This window comes from Falco punctatus (assembly GCF_963210335.1).
Source record: "Falco punctatus genome assembly, chromosome: Z".
In the NCBI taxonomy this organism is placed as follows: domain Eukaryota; kingdom Metazoa; phylum Chordata; class Aves; order Falconiformes; family Falconidae; genus Falco; species Falco punctatus.
In genome coordinates this window covers 53,805,664-53,824,864 of record NC_137586.1, presented here as the reverse complement: position 1 = coordinate 53,824,864, position 19,201 = coordinate 53,805,664, and the positions used below count along the sequence as shown (strand labels likewise).

At 42.4% G+C, this 19,201-nt stretch overlaps 1 protein-coding gene across 5 annotated transcripts in view; it reads right to left on the bottom strand.

Annotated features, from left to right (window-relative positions):
- The window catches only part of NRG1 (neuregulin 1), a 501,573-nt gene that overhangs the window by 45,548 nt on the left and 436,824 nt on the right, over nucleotides 1–19,201 (bottom strand). For 4 of the 5 annotated variants that reach the window (XM_080372046.1, XM_080372047.1, XM_080372043.1 and 1 more), the window contains 2 exons: nucleotides 11,732–11,861; nucleotides 1,954–2,012 (listed from right to left, as the gene is read on the bottom strand). In XM_080372046.1, coding sequence (XP_080228172.1) covers nucleotides 1,954–2,012; nucleotides 11,732–11,861 — 189 coding nt within the window. Of the gene's footprint in view, nucleotides 1–1,953; nucleotides 2,013–2,665; nucleotides 2,734–11,731; nucleotides 11,862–19,201 lie in introns of all 5 variants that reach the window. The other variant, XM_080372045.1, reaches the window with a different exon arrangement.

Here is a 19,201-nt window from a genome sequence, read left to right as displayed (position 1 = left end):
AAGTCATATAAATACTTCTTCACTATTTTATTTCTTTTTGTTGTTAAATATAAGTGTACCCTCACTGGACCCTTTCTAAAAGTGTCATTTTAAGATTTGTAGACATTATACTACAGATGCAGGGTAGGCAGAAGTGCCAGAGTCTCATGGCTGTTGTCTGTGGCCCTCAGAGGTAGGTAGTGGTGTGCTCTCCTGCCTGTGCATTTGAAGGAGAGGAGGGCTAGATCAGCTTAAGCACTACAGCTAAGCATGACTTTGCAGCAAGGCAAGGGCACCTATGCTTTTTCCATGGAGGCAACTTCAGAAAATCTCAGCCTGGTGTCTACTGCCCAAAGATTCCTTTAAAAATCCCAACCAGAGTTAGGGAACTGAAAAACTAATGAAGGAAAACCCACCTAAACCTCTGGGGTTTTTTTTGTTGTTTTTTTTTTTTTCCTGAGTAAGAAGTTGAATTTTTGATCAACATACAATTCTTCGATAGTTTTCAGGGTAGATTCAGTAGCAAACAATGGATCTTATATTTTTACACCACCTCCTTTTAAATGATTCTTCTAAGATCAGAAAACTTTAACTGCACTTTTCACCACAATACCCAGAAAAGGCCATTTAATTCTAACAATTGGTAAACTTAAACACTGTAACATCATAAAAATTTTCAAATCCATAGTTATCAGATGCATTTTGAAAATAACTCACACTAATAAAGCTTTTAAAAACAGGGCATAAAATACACACTTGAATGCTGGAAGGTCTGGTCTCCAGTCAGCACCCTTGGGATTTACATGGTTAGCTTCCATGATGGGCAGTATGAATTATGTATGGACATTTTTCATCCATGAGTATAAGAGAAAACCTGTGCATCTCTTCAGGCTCCAAAGCATCCAGCATATGCTAATGGATTTTTGTCCTATATACTAACAGAAATTAAATTAAGCTAGCCTTTGGTCTCTGAAATTTTTCTGTGCTGGCAAGTAATCCATCAAAAAAATAGTTCCTATAGTACTGCTCTTAGATCATAGTACATTCTGATGCCAGGAACAATTAATTATGAATAGCACACATGCATTAAAATGTAAGATCTAAGCAATTTTCTTATATGTTACCTTTGACTTTGCTATAGCCAATGAGAGAAAATTAATATTCAGTGTAATTTCTGTTTCCTCCCTGACAAGTAATAATAATTAACCTACGGCTCTATGGGAAAGCTTATGAGATATGTGACTCCACTGCTGATTCAACCAGCAGTCTGACACAGACAGTTGTGTGTGTGTGCGTGTGTCTGTCTGTCTGTCTCATACATTTCTTTGGCCAATTAATCTGGCTCTGAAATACTTGATCTCTTGCACCTGTTACCCACAAATAAATACGTCAGACCCCATTGTTTATGTTGCCTCTCCCCCTTTTTCTTTCTGTGCTCTTTCCCCTGAAACTTGGACAACGAGAAGGAAGAACACTTTGATCCTCTTTGGCACGTACTGATCGGAAACAATGTAAGCATGTCAATTACCTTTAACTTGTAGGTCCAAATACAAATCTCATATGCAAGTAGAGGATTAGCTACCTGTTCCTTTGTTGGGGGAGAACTGTCCTGTACAGAGACTCATAAGGTTTTTGCAGCAAATAAAACGTGAAACTTTCAAAATGTTATTTTTGCACTTTTACTGCTTGATGTCAGTGGGGAGTCCATATCACAACATTCAGTGTTAATTTCACAGCATCCTTAAGTCTTGCATTTCCCCATAACCTCGATGCCAAACAATCCAGGAGAGTATTGCACCTCCTTTTGTTATAATTTTCATGCAACAGGCAGAGACAATCAATATTAGGCCTTAGGCAACAAATCTAGTTACAGATTAAAAAAAAAAATAATTGGAGGAAAGATGCAGTGACAAGAAAGCAGCACCAACTGAGCATGCTTCTACTGCAGCACAGACAGAAAGGTAGTGGACGTACTGTAGAAGCTGGCCATTACGTAGTTTTGGCAGCGATCACCAGTAAATTCATTTGGGCACCTGAGAGGAAAAACAAACAAAAAAAATGGTAGAGAAAAAAACAGAGAAAAGAGAAGAGATGAATATATGCTAAGAAAGAAGCTCCTTCAGTGTGAACTGATACGACTTGGTGAGTTCACTTTCAGAAACTGAATCTCGGTTTAGCATGTCAAAATGGCTCAAGATGTTGAGAGCAACTCATTTGCTCAGTGGAAATGAAAAGAAATTCCCCCTGGAAAAACCAGCCAAAACCAAACCAATCCAGATCAAAGTGTGTTTCGAGATGTGAGACAGAAATTCACCATTCCAAATTCCCAAATTGCTTTTAGGATGCACTTTCCACAAGGCAGCCAGGACACAAGTTCTGTACATCACTCATCTCTGTGAGTTTGCTCTTATAGGGTTGCACTTTACAGCAGCCTCCCAAACAAGAAAGCTGCCAGTGTGTGCCATACAAATGCATCTGCAAATGGATGGAAAGACCAAAAATCACACAAATGAGAAACATTTTGGAGGTCAATAATGCCATGGTGTACAGATTTTACTTTAGAGAATCAGGTCATAAATTGGTGTGTAAAGAGGCCGGTTCCAGCTGAACTGTGAAAACACCAAGTACTATTGATTTTGTTGCTGTAGTTGGGGAAGAAAGCAAAGTTCAGATTATTTTAACATACTTTCTTGGTTTTGGATTTTCATGGGCAGAGTTTCAGTACATCTTGCTCCAGTGAATCCAGGTTGGCACCTAAAGGGCAAAAACGTGATAAGCAATAGTACACCAAAACCACTGCACTAACAGACTGACATCTGCTGGCCTATGGAGATGGGAGTGCATTAGGTGACCTCCTGGTTAGGTTTTAGTGAAAAATGATCAAAAAAGGGACACGAAAGTGTAACCTTTCCAGAAGACAATACTTGGCAAAATTTATAGCAAAAATCCACCAGAGTAAAAAAAACTAGGAAGTTTTTTGCTTGTCTGTTTTGAAAAAAGAAAGAAAAAAGAATCAGGACTAGCAAAAATGTGTATCAGCTCATTGCTTATTCCACCTCATGAAAAGACCAGGCTGAGTTTTTTAAGTTTGCAATGCAGTGTATAATAACAATTCACACTGTTGCTTTCACCAGTCACATAAAATGTATGAAAATGCCGTGTTTTCCCTATTTCTGTAATGGCATGCTGTGTCTTCCAGTAATTTCCTTTGAAGGGGAATAGTTAAAATAGCAATCACAGAAAAGTGCAAAAAAATCCAAAAGGTGAGAAGACAAACTCAAACCCAAAGGCAGAAAGTATATTCAACATGGCTGACAAATGGAAAATTAGTCAGTCCAATCGACAAGTAAGAGAGAGGGTAGAGGTGTGCTCAAAATTTGAAGTTTCATAGCTGCCTGCCCTTTCAGTTCATAAGCTCTTCTGCAGAAAACTTCAGTGCAGCTTTCTCCTTGATTGTAGTGAAGGAATTTCTCTTCTGTGCTTTGCTTGTCTTTTCTGCTGCCGGCTGTCGGTTCTTCCTTCACTTTTATTCTTCATTTTGAGGCAGAGCTCAGGCTCTCAAAATATCACTACAGCAATGCAGGCTCCTGTGCTTCAGATGCAAGTGTGAGTGACTGTGCACCACACTAAAATTTGATTTCAATCTTCTTTCCTCCTCCTTCGTCTATCCACTCTTACTCAGCATGTAACATGAAATTACCTGATATCTGTGTCCTTGAATACATGTCTCCTGCATTGTCTTTCTGATGCTTTCCATAAGTTTGCCATGGTGCAAGAATCTCACCGTCTTTTTCTCCTGCTGCTGATCTGGTGCTAGCCTCCTTTTCAAACTTCTTTGTCATTTACTTACAAGGGCCCAAAGAGCCTTCTTATTTGCAAACGCACATTGTTCAGAACAGCCCTCCACCTTCTCTGTCCCTCTGAGTTTCATGTGCATTGAAAGTTGTACTGATTTTTTAAATTCCACTCTTCCACAGTTACTTCTAGCCTTAAGGATCAGGGATGCTGCCCTTGTACAAGTGGGGCTTCCAGAAAATCACTTCAGCAGAGGACCAATGTCACTACTATCTTATTCAGATAAACCACACAGGAATGATTTTTATGTAATAAAGGTGTCATTTGAGGATCTGCAGATGATTCTATGAAGCTGATTTGCTGTAATGATGTATTTGTTTATCATAAATTTATGTCCTTCAGAGCCAGGGTCACATCTTTTCGTAAGTACCCAGTCTGGAGAGGTCCCAGTCTCCAGAGGTATACTCACTTGAGAAAAATGCAACAAAGATAACTGTGTCATGAAGAGGTGATATTGCTGGGCATTACAGAAGACGTTATGTGGCTTTGATAGAAGGCAAAATGCCCTTGATAGAAGGTATTTTGTTCCATGTTACTGAATGAAAGTAAAAATATTTTACCCCTGTGATTTCAGTTTTATTTTGTGCTATGGTGATCTTGTTTAATATCTGTCCCTAGAAAGCTGGTGTTCAAACCTGCATTGGCTTTCGTTTCACAGGGACCTCTAAATCTTGTTTGTCAGTTATGAACCCTACACAATCCCGATGAAGATGCTGCTGATTAAAAACCTCAGGCTTTTCTCCTGCCACTTGGCCAGTGGTGGTTGCTTGTTTTCAAATGTTGGTGCAGCTGTGGAGCTGGCAAAACTAACTTGAGCACTGTAGACACTGCTGATTGCTTCCAGGCTGAGCAGGGTCAGCCCTGTTGAGATGGCGCTGAAAACAACTCAAGTATCTTTATACTTGCTCTGAAACCATTGTCAGCAAATGGACTGTAGCACCTGCCACTGAGATCAGGTCCGGGGTGGGCCAGCCGAGATGAGAGGAGAGAGGAGCCTGCCTGCTGATGGTTATGTGTGAGTGCTAAAGGCATTTTGTCGCCCAGATATGCAGCGCAGCACTGTTTCCACTGCTATTTGGCAGGTTGTTTACTGTAGGCTGCACTTCTACAAACAGCTTGCAAAAGTGTTGTTTTCAAAACACCTTGTCCTACTCAAAGTTTCCAGATGTAGTACGAGAAATATCTTGTTGTGTCTATTTTCTAGGACGTTACCCATGTGCCAATTTCTTCTATGATGCTAGGAAAAGTTGGAGTAAAACAACTCAGGGCAACAGGTAGATATTTGTGCTTCAAGAGCCTTATAATTTCCTTTCTGCCTAAAAAAAGGGCTAGTTGGATATTTATTTATTGTATTAATTAGGGTGAGACCACAATACTAAACCACATATACTAAAATAATTGTTTTTTTCCTCTTCACACAATAGTTGCAAAGAACAGTATTCACTTGCATTCAGAAATCATTTTTCAGACCATCAAACGTATCACCAAACAGTTTTGCAGTGGGAGAGGAATGGCTGAATGGATCAGGACCTCACAATTCCATTTCATCCCCTGCCTATAAGCAAATCCATTGTGGGATAATGTATTTTTTCATGGGAAGTACGGTACACTTCCGTATTTACCAATCTATTTCATAGTCTAAATCAGAAATAGTATTTCTGTCCTGCCTGTTGAGTGAGTGTCTTTGGAAGTTCTGCTAGCATCATGCAAACAAATTTTCTCTTTTTGCTGTCTTAAAGAACCTTCTGTCAATTTCTATTCCACCAAGGCCCTTACATGAAGACAGATATAGAAAATGGCTATATTATTAAAAAGCATGCAATTCACTCTTCTGCTAAGAAGCCGCATCCTTCTGTTAGAGAGAAGCATTTTTTTCATCCAGTTAAATTCAGATGTAAATTCATTTCTTCACTGACAACAAAAGCACTAGAAAAGATGATCTTTATGAGTAAGAAATCGATTAGACCATGAAGGCCTTCATGATACGACACTTCAAAAGAACACTCTAAAAGCATAACGGGTATTATATTCACATATATTTTTCTTCAAGTAAGAAACAAACGCTAGGATTTCTGGTCTTAATTTTGTATTTATTGAAGAAGCTCTCTGATTTTTTGTCTTCATTGAACTTGGGTATCCATTTCCAACTGAGCAGAACTGACTTACGAACCTCAGCCTCATAGGAAGCAAGTAACATCCAGGCTTACAAAGTCTATGCTGTTTTCAAAATGTGACGTGTTCCTATGAAATTTCTGAAAACTTTATACAGATAGTTTATTTGAGCAGTCTCAAAGATTCCTTTTTAATTTTTCACATTTTCATTTGTTCAGTCTGGGGTCATAATTAAAAAAACATGTAAGGAACATACATGCTACCACAGATGCAGGTGTACAATACATTAATAAATCTTCACACACTTGAGTATTTCACATGGTTAGCATTTGAATGCAGGGAATTTTCTTGAAGTTCACATTAGTATCCCTGAGAGCAAGATCTGATCCCGTCTGCATCATTATGCTACATATTTTACAAAACACTCTTTTGTTTTAGTACATAGCTAGATTTTAACAGAAGATGGATTTAGGAGCTCAGGTTTTTTAAATAAAATAGGGAGTTTACAAACCCAGAGATATCACTTGAAAAATTCCATGGTTGTTGTGAATCTGAGTAATTTTTTTTGGTTAGGGATAAAACCAATTTAGAATGATATGGCTTATGCTTTAGAAATTTTGTTTTTCCCTCAACAGATGGACCATATGGAAAAATGTGAACTTGCTACTGAGGCAGAAATATGAAGACTAAGTACCATATTTCAAGCGTTGTGTTTCCGTAGGCATGTTCTGGGGGAAGATTTATTTTCTCAGAACAATGAAGGCAATGTGTACTGGTTGTATACTTATTTTAATTAACACTGGAACACTAGAATTAAAAGTAGACATCTGTACTTTTAATGAAATAAGGAAACAACCATATTTTGTCGTTTCAGTTTTCCAGCACATCCACTTTCAAGTACTCACACTTCTATTTCTTACGTGGCTGTATTATGTCCTGTTTTGCACAAAACGTAAAGCTTCAGTTCTGGCAAATATTAGAGGGCATAGCCCCTACATAACAGTGGTGGCCCTGACTATCCTGAGGATAAGAATCCTTTTCCACTGCCTTACTGTAAATGAGATTCATCCCCTCTGATTTTACAGCTCTGATGGTTTTTCCAAATAGGTATTGGGCCACCCAGAGAGAGGCACATCTGCCAGATTTGGAAATTGCCTTTTCTTTCAACCCCAGGCCCAGAATTAAAGGCTATTTCTCATCTGCAAGAGGGGGAAAAAATCACCATTTCATGCAAGTTTCGCTGAGCTGTTTAATTAAAAAATTAGCCAATCAATAACATGAAAGAATAAACACAGTCAGATCTCTGAATTTTAAAAAAAAATTGTCCCCTTGCCACTGAAAATGGGATACCTCTGAAACTGTCATGACGGTGTTAATTATTAGCAAGTCTGCTAGATGCTCAGCTCTGCTGCCCTGGAGTTTTCTGCGTAGTGTTTGGACAGGAAGCTGAAACAGGCAGGTAGGCTCTTGTACACACCCTGGAGAGTCATAGCAAACTGCTCATCTTTTAGTGCTGGCTCATAATGATCACGTAAATTTAACACAAATCTTTCTTTCTCTCTCTCTCTCTAAAATAAAATTGGACCCATTAGAGCAAGTAACTTTTCCATATTCACTTTAACTAAGAATTATTCTAAAATTAATGGAAAATTATTAATTAATTTCAACAACAGAGTGATCTGTGAAAAAGCAAAACAATACAAAGATAATGAAGTACAGGTAACATCCTTCTACAAAAACAAAACCTCACATATAAAGCAGAACGTTCTGGGGTTTGATGTTTGTGTGGTTTTTTGGGTTGTTGGGGTTTCTTGTTTTGTTTTTGGTTTTTGGTTTTGTTTTTAATTTAAAACACATACAAGCAGTCAATGCCTTCCTGACCTAATGAAAGCATCATAGACCTTCACCTAACTCACCCACCAGAGTAATCGTTACAATTAGTGTCATTTGATTTTTAGTACCAGAAGACCAAAAATCTATGCAGTTACAGCATACGACAGTCTTTACTGACCACTGTCTTTTGTCTGTCTGAAAAACAGCAATATCCTTACAGAAGTGCACCCTTTCCTCTCTGTCCTGCCGGGCCCCAAGGATGTTTTCCAAGGTTTACATGCTGAGTTTCCTCTCAAGCCAGAAAGCAGCAGTAACTGACTATGAACTGTTGAGCTCCAAAGGTAAATGCTACCTGATGCACTACCAGGCAGGTGAACTCTAGTGCTGTAGCTCTTCACCCAAGTTCATATCAGAATCATATCGTAGAATGGCTTGGGTTGGAAGGGGCCTCAAAGATAGAATCATAGAATCATTTAGGTTGGGAAAGTCCTTTGAGTTCGTCAGATCCAACTGTTAACCGTAAGTTATCTAGTTCCAACCTCTTCGGCCATGGGCAGGGACACCTTCCACTAGACCAGGCTGCTCAAAGCCCCATCTAATTTGACCTTGAACACCTCCAGGGATGGGGCATCCCCTGCTTCTCTGGGCAACCTGTTCCAGTGCCTCGCCACCCCCACAGTAAAGGGTTTCTTCCTTATATCTAACCTAAATCTGCCCTCTTTCTGTTTGAAGTCATTACCACTTGTCTTGTCACTATGTGACCTTGTAAAAAGCCACCCTCCAGCTTTTCTGTAGGCTCTCTTTAGGTACTGGAAGGCCACAATAAGGTGTCCCCGGAACCTTCTCTTCTCCAGGCTGAACAATCCCAACTCTTTCAGCCTGTCTTCAGAGGAGAGGTGCTCCAGCTGTCTGATTGTCTTTGTTGCTCTCCTCTGAACAGGTCTGTGTCCTTCTTATGCTGGCAGCCCCAGAATTCTCACAACAGCTGAGTAGAGGGGAAGAATCACTTCCCTCAGCCTGCTGGTCATGCTTCTTTTGATGCAGCCCAGGATACAGCTGGCTTTCTGGGCTGCAAGCGCACATTGTTGGGTCAGGTTGAGTTTCTCATCCACCAACACTCCCAAGTCTTTCTCCTCAAGGCTACTCTCAATCCATTCTCTGCCCAACCTGTACTTGTGATTGTCCCAACCCAGGTGCAGGAACTTGCACTTGGCCTTGATGAACGTCATGGGGTTTGCATGGGCCCACCTCCCAAGCCTGTCAGGGTCCCTCTGGATGGCATCCCTTCCTCCAGCATGTTGCCTGCACCACACAACCTGGTAGTGTTAGCAAACTTGCCGTGGGTGCCCTTAATCCCACTGTCCATGTCACCAACTAAGATGTTAAACAGCACTGGCCCCAATACTGACTCCTGAGGAACACCACTCATCACTGGTCTCCAGTTGTACATGGAGCCATCGACCGCAAGTCTTTGAGTGTGGTCATCCAGCCAATTCCTTATCCACTGAGCAGTCCACCCATCAAATCCATGTCTCTCCAGTTTAGAGGCAAGGATGTCATGTGGGACAATGTATAACACTTTGCACAAGTCCAGGTAGATGACATCAGTTGCTCTTCCCTTATCCACCAGTGCTGTAACCCCACTGTAGAAGGCCACCAGACTTGTCAGGCATGATTTGCCCTTAGTGAAGCCATGTTGGCTGTCACCAATCACCTCCTTGTTTCCCACGTGCCGTAGCATAGTTCCCAGGAGGATCTGCTCCATGATCTTGCCAGGCACAGAAGTGAGACTGACTGGCCTGTAGTTCCCCAGGTCTTCCTTATTTCCCTGTTTAAAAATGGGGATGATGCTTCCCTTTTCCAGTCACTGGGAACTTCACAAATCTGCCATGACTTTTCAAATGTGATGGATAGTGGCTTAGCCACTTGATCTGCCAGTTCCCTCAGGGCTCATGGATGCATCTCATCAGGTCCCCCATGGCCTTGTGCACCTTCAGGTTCCTTAGATGATCTCAGACCTGATTTTCTCTTACAGTGAGCAGTTCTTCATTCTCCCAGTCCTTGTCTTTGCCTTCTGTGACTTGGGCAGTGTGGCTGGAACACTTGCTGGTGAAGACCGAGGCAAGAAAGTCATCGAGTACCTTAACCTTCTCCATGTTCTGGGCAACCAGCTCTCCCATTTCCTTCTGGAGAGGGCTCACTTTTTTCCTAGTCTTCCTTTTATCACCAACATGCATATAGAAGCTTTTTGTATTGCCCTTGACATCCCTGGCCAGATTTAATTCTATCAGGGCTTAGCTTTCCTAATCTGGTCCCTGGCTGCTTGGACAACTTCACTGTATTCATCCTGTGCTACCTGTCTTTGCTTCTACCCTTTGTAGATTTTCTTTCAGAGTCTGAGTTTGTCCAGGAGCTCCTTGTTCATCCATGCAGGCCTGCTGGCATTTTTGCCCAACTTCATCTTTGTTGGGCTGCATAGCTCCTAAGTTTGGAGGAGGTGATCCTTGAATATTAAGCAGCTTTCTTGGGCCCCTCTTCCCTCCAGGGCTTTATCCCATGGTACTCCACTAAGCAGACTCCTGAAGGAGCCAAAGTCTGCTCTCCTGAAGTCCAGGCTAGTGATCTGGCTGTGTGCCCTGCTTGCTGCCGTAAGGATCTTGAACTCCAGCATTTCATGGTCACTGCAGCCAAGGCTGCCCTTGAGTTTCACATTCCCCACCAGCCCTTCCTTGTTGGTGAGAATAAGGTCCAGCATTGCACCTCTCCTCACTGGCTCTTCTATCACTTGGAGAAGGAAGCTATCATCAACACATTCCAGGAACCTCCTGGATTGCTTGTGCCCTGCTGTGTTGTCCCTCCAACAGATATTGGGGCGGTTGAAGTACCCCATGAGGATGAGGGCTTGTGAATGTGAGGCTGCTCCTATCTGTCTATAAAGAGCCTCATCTGCCTGGTCTTCCTGGTCAGGCAGCCTGTAGCAGACTTCCGGTATAATGTCACCTGTCCCTGCCCTGCCTTTAACCCTGACCCATAAGCCCCAAGCTGGCTTCTCATCCATCCCTAGGAAGAGCTCCGTGCACTTCAGCTTGTCACTGACATAGAAGGTGACACCCCTTCCTCTTCTTCCCTGCCTGTACTTCCTATAGGGTCTCCTTGTATTCCAACACTTCCAGTCATAGAAGCCATCCCACCACATCTCCATGATGCCAAGAAGACCATAGCCTGCAAGTGTGCACATATCTCTATCTCCTTGTTTAGTCCCCATGCTACATGCGTTTGCATAGAGGCATTTACACTGGGCCCCTGGTGAAGCCATGTTCTCCAACATAATGGACTATCGCAACAGCCTGATAGAGCACAGGCCAGAACTTGAGACAGGTGCACAAGCATACCCTTAAGACTAAACTCATAGGACCTGCTGAATCAAGATCCTCATACAAAATAGTAATTTCCACCAATTACCATTATATTAATAGTTTTTTGTGCAATTCAACATAACAGCAAAACCCCAGTTGTGAACCCAGTCTCACTAGAAAGTGTTCAATTACTACAGCAGACAATAAAAATAACCAATCTGCCCTGTATATAGGGCACTTATCCAATGCAGTTATCCACACACCTTTTTTTGCTATTTGCCATGTATTTAGTTTATGGTATCTCTTTCATTATTTCTAGCATTAAGAACAAGTTGTATTACTTCTTGTCATGTAAGTGTCAATGGGGCTTTCTGTGCCAGTATCATGTGGGAAGATTTCCCACCTAGCCTCTGTTATGCTTTATATAAAACCACAAAGATCATTCTTAGTAGCTTGTTTTCACATCCACATACTTAAAAATGAAGAAATATCTAATGCTTAAGTACAGGGGAAGAAATTGTTCAGGTGCTCCTTAAAAGAAAAAGCATTTCTGGAACCTGGAGGCTCCACCAAAGTAAAGACATAGGATTTCTTACCTGCACAGGTATCTTGGGGGGTTTGGAAGGTCTTTAACCATGTAACACTCTCCCCCATTTACGCAGAAGGCTTTCTGCTTTATGTCACATTTTGTGAGATGACTTGTCCCAGTTGTAGATGTGGAAGTGGCTGGAAAAGACAAAGAGTGAAAATATGGATCAGAATGGCTTGGTTTTTTTCCTAACTGGTAAGCGTACTTGTATCTGGGGGAAGAAGTAAGGCCAGGAAAGATCTGGCAAGTCCTCTGAGCTCTCTGTGTTGCTACCACAGGCACTAATTACCTGATCATGTATTTTGTTGATCAACACAGGAAGTGGAGTTTAAATACATACTTCAGAGATATGCTACCCCACACACGGTCTGGGAGAAAGAGAGGATTTCAGTAGCCCTGTCCATCAAATGACCTTAAATTTCTGCAGCACTCATGTATATTTAATTAAAAATGTGTAATTTGTGCTGTTACTTACATCACATTAATTGCATTCAAGTGCTTTTTGGGGTGTGAGAGTCATTACAGACTGCTAATGTGGTGCCAAATAAACTGAGGCCCTGGATGAGGTTTCTTCCTGGCACTGCCTTGAAGTAAGTGAAGCTTTACCTGAGGCTGATTCAGTCTCTTGGGACTGAACCCCTTGGTTCAGCCACTGCCTTCTTCCCAGGGGAGAGGGTGACTGGCTGAATGTTGACTGCCTCTCCCCCAGCCCATAAATGAGAGCCGTGGCTGCTCTTGTTCAACTCCGTAGGGAGGGAGAGGACGGGGGTCTGGCGGCATTGTGCCTTCCTCTGTGTGTGTGATTGCCATACCTGTGTCTGCAGGAATCTGTGATCTGGAGGCCAACATAGCACCTCCTTCAGATGGGCTCATTTGCGTGAAGTATTAACAGTTATGGGCCACCAAGGCTGCTAGACACCATTAGTGCCTATAGCAGCTATAGTGTTATAGCCTATAATAGCCTGTAGTGCTATCAAATGGCAGTAGCACTGTGCCTGCACTGTTTCTTGGCTTACTCCCTGCTGCATTCAGGGAATACCTGCAGAAGGCAGGACTAGCTAGCAATCTTGCAGGAGGCTGCCAGTTTAGGATGAGAAATCCCAGCCTTAGGATTTGCCTGTGCAGTGTCCGTCAAGAAAATGATGGTGTTCTGACTGAAGGGAGCAGTACTGTGAGAGAGAGAATGCTCAAAAATGTCCCCACTGCAGTCATTGCTGGTAACTACTAGTGTAAGGTGACTGCCTGAAGTTGCTTTAAACTAGCTAGCAGTAACAGGGATGATGGGGAGGCCGTATTATGTTCTCAGCTCCTCACACTGCTCTGTGCCTCCAAAACCACCTCTGTAAGCTGGGTTAAACTTCAGTCAGGCATGTACCTGCTAGGCTTCAGCTGCAGACCCAAACTACAACTTCTGGTTGCCCTCCAGTCTGGACAAGTTTTGCTCTAAATTCTGTCAAAACACAGTAGACATGCTTGAAGCCCGGACACCAGTCAGTACTCAGCTCAGGAACCTTGCCACTGATGGGCTATGTGACCTCTGGCCAGTCATTCTCATTATTAAACTTGGGTTTATCTGCCTAAAACTGAATTGTTTAGTTGTAAGGTGCTCTCCACTGCTTACAGAAAGGAGCTGAAGTTATTCCCACAATGAGTGGGATAAACAGCCTCTCTGATGATGGTGTCTGTCTCCCTACACTGACTGAAGCTTAAACTCTTGAGAATATGCCCCTAATTTTTAAATGGCTAAAACTAACTAAATTGACTACCTGTCATCTCTGAAAAGTGGGGAAGTTTCCTGCATGTTTTTGTTTAGCCATCTCCAGACATATAGAAGTAAGAAATTTTGTTACAGTGCTGAACAAATCCCAATATTTTTGTTTCTGAAAGACAGCTTCTACCCTGAGGTGGAACAATGCTTTTATCTACCGACGGATCCCACTGGAGTTGACTAGAGAGCTGCAAGCACCTATACAAAAGTTGCCTGATATTCAAAGCCTTTTCTGACACAAAGGCACCTGAGGGGCATGTTTGTAGTAGGCTATTTTAACATTTGCTGCACACATTGAATCCAAAGAAAACATGCTTTTAGCAGATTGTCTATCAACAAATACCACATATATTTTGAGTTCTTGTTTCTGAGAATAAGGATGAAGTAGTCCCTGTCATATTTGATTTTCATGTGTTTCCCATCATCTTCCAAGTAAAACTGCATTTTTAGCACTTGGCACTTGGGAGAATGGGCCACTTTGGCTGGCACCATTTTCAGAGTGACTTTAGCTACCTTGTTTTGATGAGACATGAGATTGTGACTGCTACATTTAAGTCCTTCCTTTTACTCATCAAAATCCCATCTGCCTGTGCAGCTAACATCTTTCATACCCCTTCCTTCCTTTGCCATTGATCACCAGCATGCCAGTTTCTTTCTCTTTCTTCCATGATGCCTTGCTTGCATGGGGTGCCTTCCCTATGGTTTGGCATAATCTTTTCTGTGACATCTTCCAAAACTCACTCTCCCTCCTGCTTCCCACTGTTGCACCCTTTGTGCCACATCTCCCTAGATCCTGATCTTGATGGGGGCCTCTAAGTGCTAATGAAATGCAAACATGGAGTACTAATTCCTTGTAATAACACATTCCTTTCTCCTGGCCCCTCAAAGCATGATTTATAACCTCTCAGACCAGGATAAATTTATGCCTTGTCTAGAGGCAGGAAAAGGGGTCATGTTTTAAGAGTAGTCTGACACTTTCAGCTAGCACCAGTTCAAACAGGACTTTGCACCCAATGTTGACAAAAGGCTGGCCAACAGACTGCCCTCAGCTCAGCAATGAAGGGTTGTCTATGCTTGATATCAATGAGCTGACCACCATCCTTGACATGAACCTTAGGATGGGAGATCTGCTTCATGGAAGAGCTTTTCTTTCTTCATAGGCTTGAAAGGAGCCTGGACCTTTAGCCCAAGGGAGATGCCTGATATGACAGGCTATGGCATACCAAGACCTGAGATGTGAGAAGCGCAGGTGAGTGAATCCCATCTATATAGCAATGTATATTTTGAAGCATTTGTGAGTCTTAACAGGTAAACTGACTGTTAAGCCTCTCTCTGCTGACAGCCAATTCACCGTTGTGTCCTTTTACCTACTGAAAGACTTCAAACTTCAAGCGAGACAAGCACTCTGAGGATGTCCTTGAGCTCAGGAAGCTAATGCATTCATTTGAAAAGGAAAAAAAAGCAGTATTGTTGCAGCATTTCTGGCAAAAAAACCCCATTTTGCTACCCTGCTGGCTAATGGAATGTTTAAAATTGAATTTTACAGGTAGATACAGTAGCAAGTGGGCTTACAGCAATCTATAATTGTTTCCATCCTCTTGCTCACTGCTGCTTTCAGCAGCAGCTCAAGCAAAAGCAGATCACTGTGAAGATTCAAAGTAACTGTTACTTCCCAGCTGATGTAAGTGAGCTTTAGCAGCAATTGCTGTGAACTGATTGCTAGAGATGGGAATAATCTGCAGCTCTCAGAGAAATCTCATGATACAAGGGCTTTACACATATGTTTGCGGGGAGTGCCTCTGCCCATGTTTTTGGCATTGCATGTTCAAAACTGTTGTATAAATCTTGCATGTGAATTTTCTCTGTATTACTGATCTACTGGCACTGTGGTCCCAACCTGCCTGAGTTTTGTAACTCCATGGGGTGAGAGGGGGAAAAAAGTCTCCAGTGAGTTAATTCTGATGTTAATTTTTCTTTGCAAAGGATGCCTAGTTTTTATGGCATATGGCCAGCATTCAGTGTATGCACTATAAGCCTATTTTGCAAATTAAATACAAGAAACACTAACTGTGGTTTTGGGTTTCATTTAAAGCCACATAACGGAAGAAATGTGGTGTTTGGGAGCAGGTGTTCATCAGAGCAAATTTAATACAATCCATAACGAGGCCCAAAACACTTTCCATACATCTCTAGCAGACAGGGGCTTGGAGGGTGTATAGTGGGAACAACCAGCAGCGTAGACCATGTATCTACGCATTTTTCTTTATTCACCTAGTCAAAATTTGTACCTTCTTTCTCTTCTGTAATGCTTTCTTCAGCTATGCAAGCACAAGATAGAAAAGCTGGTTTGTTTCAGAGCCCTATACAAAACCCCTAGCTTACTGAAAGGACTAAATTACATGCTGTAATGAAATTTGAAAATATCATGCATGAGATAACAACTGAAAACACTGCATATTATACCTCCTCCCTGCTCCCCACCCAACTTCCCTGAATGCAGAAACACCACAGTAAAAAAGCAACTGCAGGTAGCCCGAACGAAGTTCCTACTAATGCAGTTATTCACAGGGCACTGAAAGACAATGAGATCTGTTCCTATCTATGGGAACTGACTAAAAGCTATTACCAAGAATAAAAATAGAAACATTGCATCTTTCAAAAACTACTCTCTATAACATGAATTACTGCTGTAAAACTACCTTAGGATCATTTCATGTCAAGCAGACACAACTTCATGTAATTCTGAGCTTACCTGGGGAATCTCTGACCCTTTTCTGCCATGAAGGAGGAAAATGCATTCTCTTTACTCTCTCTTGCTTCCCAAAATACCCCTCTAAAGTTCAGTGGCTACAGCAGCAGGACTCCCAGGCCCTACACAGGTGAGGCAGTCTGCTGAGAGGAGCCCTAAGGGATTGCTGAGACTGAAAGGGAAGGGCTTTGCAAGCTAAACAGAATAGTATCCATGCCTCTTTGAATTGAGTTTCTGCAAAGCTGGTGTGAAGTCATAGGACAGGCTCAAAGTCATGCAAGGTGATTAGTGAGATGCCTGTGGCTCAATGGAGATAAAGTGGCAGCTGTAGCACAAAGGAAGGCTTGCCATCCTCACTGGAAGGCCACTTATGGTATGCAAATATGCCACCTTAGTGGACTGCAGGTGGAAACCTTTTGTGAAGAAAAAGAGTAAATTACTGAGGAGGAACAGAACAAATACTTCTGCTTATCACTGTTTTCTGAGACTGAGGCTTAAGGCAGTTTATGCCAATGGAAGAAGAAGGTACCTGCATAGATTAAGAGAGGGACATAGGCAGAGAAGGAGGGGGAAAGAGCACACACAAACAAGGTTTGGAGTAACAAAGTGTGTGTGTGCTCTCATAAGAAAGTCAGCTTTACTAATTCATATTCCCTCATTTGAAGCTCATTCATTTCTTTAAAAGCACAATCCAATTCCATCTCAAATTGCTGATGAGCAGTTTAAAGATGTCCAGCCCTGATCTGCAGGTTAGGTTTATTTCCCATGTAAACTTGGCTGCAGTACTTATTCCCTCTATGTCTCAACTAAACCATCTACATTTTCTTTCCACTGGGTACTGAGCCTCTTCAGCTCACTCCAACCAGTGCTGGATGAGCCTGACTTGCAAAGTACGTGTGAATGCAAAAAAACTTCAGCATTTCTGTACTGCACTGAATGAGGAAACCCGCTGGTTCCAGAATGACTGTGGGCAGCAAGAGGTCTATGGATACTTTCAAGAAGAACACAAGCCAAAACCTGAGAGTAATCAAAAACTAGCCCCTTTCTGAACCGACAAGAATTTCTGTTTTACCACATGTGTAAAGGATGTGTTTCATGTTCCTTCATACTTAATGGTTCCAGAGCTGAAACTGCATCCATATAGCTCTGAACATACCAAAGGTTTAAAAAGCTACCAACACCAGCAAGTAAAACTCAGTGGAAAAAAAAGAAAAGGATGCCAGATCTCTACAGGAGGCATTTACAGTCTGTTTCATGGGGCTGCTCAGAATTTTTCGCATTGCTTTGGTGATGTAATACTCTAAGCTAGTTGTTCAATCTAGTTATATAATTTCTTCAGTCTCTGCCTTCACAAATAACATGTAGTGTAACAGATTCCTGGGACCTTCACAGGAGATCATTTAAGGAGCCTGCTGTTTTGCCAGCAGCTGGAATTGCTTACAAGTTAGTGAATTACTTTCTGGCCCTAAGACAGTGCTTTCTCACTTTGGCACTATCTCTACAAAAATCAGGGCCAGCAAAAAGGAAACAGGAAATCGCTGGGTCTGCAAGATAGAAACTTCAGGAAAGATTGAGAGCACATAAACTCTTGCTGAACCAAGGCAGCGTGTCCCTCTTCCTCCTATGACATGGACTCGGTGGCAGTTCCCCCTCACAAATCCAACCTTAGCAAAGGAAAGGAAAGAGAAAAAAAAAAAATAGAAAAAGAAAAACAGAGGACAGACGCTTCAGATTGCTGCACCGCCCGATCGCTTCCTCCCCGATAGCCGACAGACTGACCCAGTTGGCAGACGCGCGACTGAGAGACCTGCACAGCATCTGGCTCACCACGGAGGGTCAAGAGGTGACACATGTTAAAGACGGTGTGACCGGGAACAGTTTTTGTTTGCTTCATTTAATTTTGAGATGAGGGGAAATAGGGACAGAGGCACAACAGCTCACAGTTTGTTAGTGAGGATATGCAATTACTCTTTGCAAACACTAGTTTTCAGAAAAAGGTGGGCAACATGGGTTGTAGAAGAGTGCAAGGGTGTATGGAGAGACGTGGTTGAAACCGCACTTTGAGGCAAGTCATACTTTCCCATTGCCAAGAAAGATGTCAGCTTTCACTTTAGAGTGATGTGATAAGCATCTGCAAAAGGTCTGCAAGAGCATTTAGAAAACATTCTGCACCTGGTGGGGGGACATGTGAATGGCAAAACACAAGGCAGTGACAGGCCAGAGGGTCCCAAGAGGAAAAATGTGTGTGTGGTGTGCAGAGGGGTACAGAGGAAATATGCATAGAGGGAATCAGTGCGGGAAAAGCAGGTCTAAGCCCAGGAATGCTAAACTGCCAGCCAGATAGGGAAGTGTCTTTAGTATTGAGGGATTCTCAAACAACCTCAATAATGCCAGGAATGGGTGGGAGTGTCTGAAAACTTGCAGGCCTTAGATAAAAGCAGACAGTAGATAAGGGGCTGAATGCAACTGCCACGGTATAGTGAGCTTTATCCAGTGTGGAGTCCTTTGCTGTGCTGGTGAACTTCTCAGCATGAAGAAAACCCTGGGTGGCCAAATAAACTGTAGGAAAGGATTCCAAGCTCACCTTGCTTCAGAGGCTGCACCCTGCCCTTTCTTTCCCATGCTCGCTGTACAGCAAAGTAAGGTAAAGAACTCACTGGGCTGGAATTTCGTAACAGGGGCAGAGCTCATGCAAAGCAAACTGTAATACGTTTGGTAAGATGTGCACCATCATGGGGGACCTTACTCCTGTGTATCTTATAGCACTTCCACAGAGCTCTGAAAAGTCTCTTCAGGCTGCTGGGGAAGGACCATCAGTGCAGATGCAGAGCAGGCCTTTGAAACTGTAAAGGAGACTTAAAGGAGGAGGTGAAGCTTCACAAAGCAAGAGCTGCTCAGTGTCCAGTTCCCCCTCCAGTGCACAGCTAGGGGAGCCAATGCATAAAGAAGAGAAATCAGCT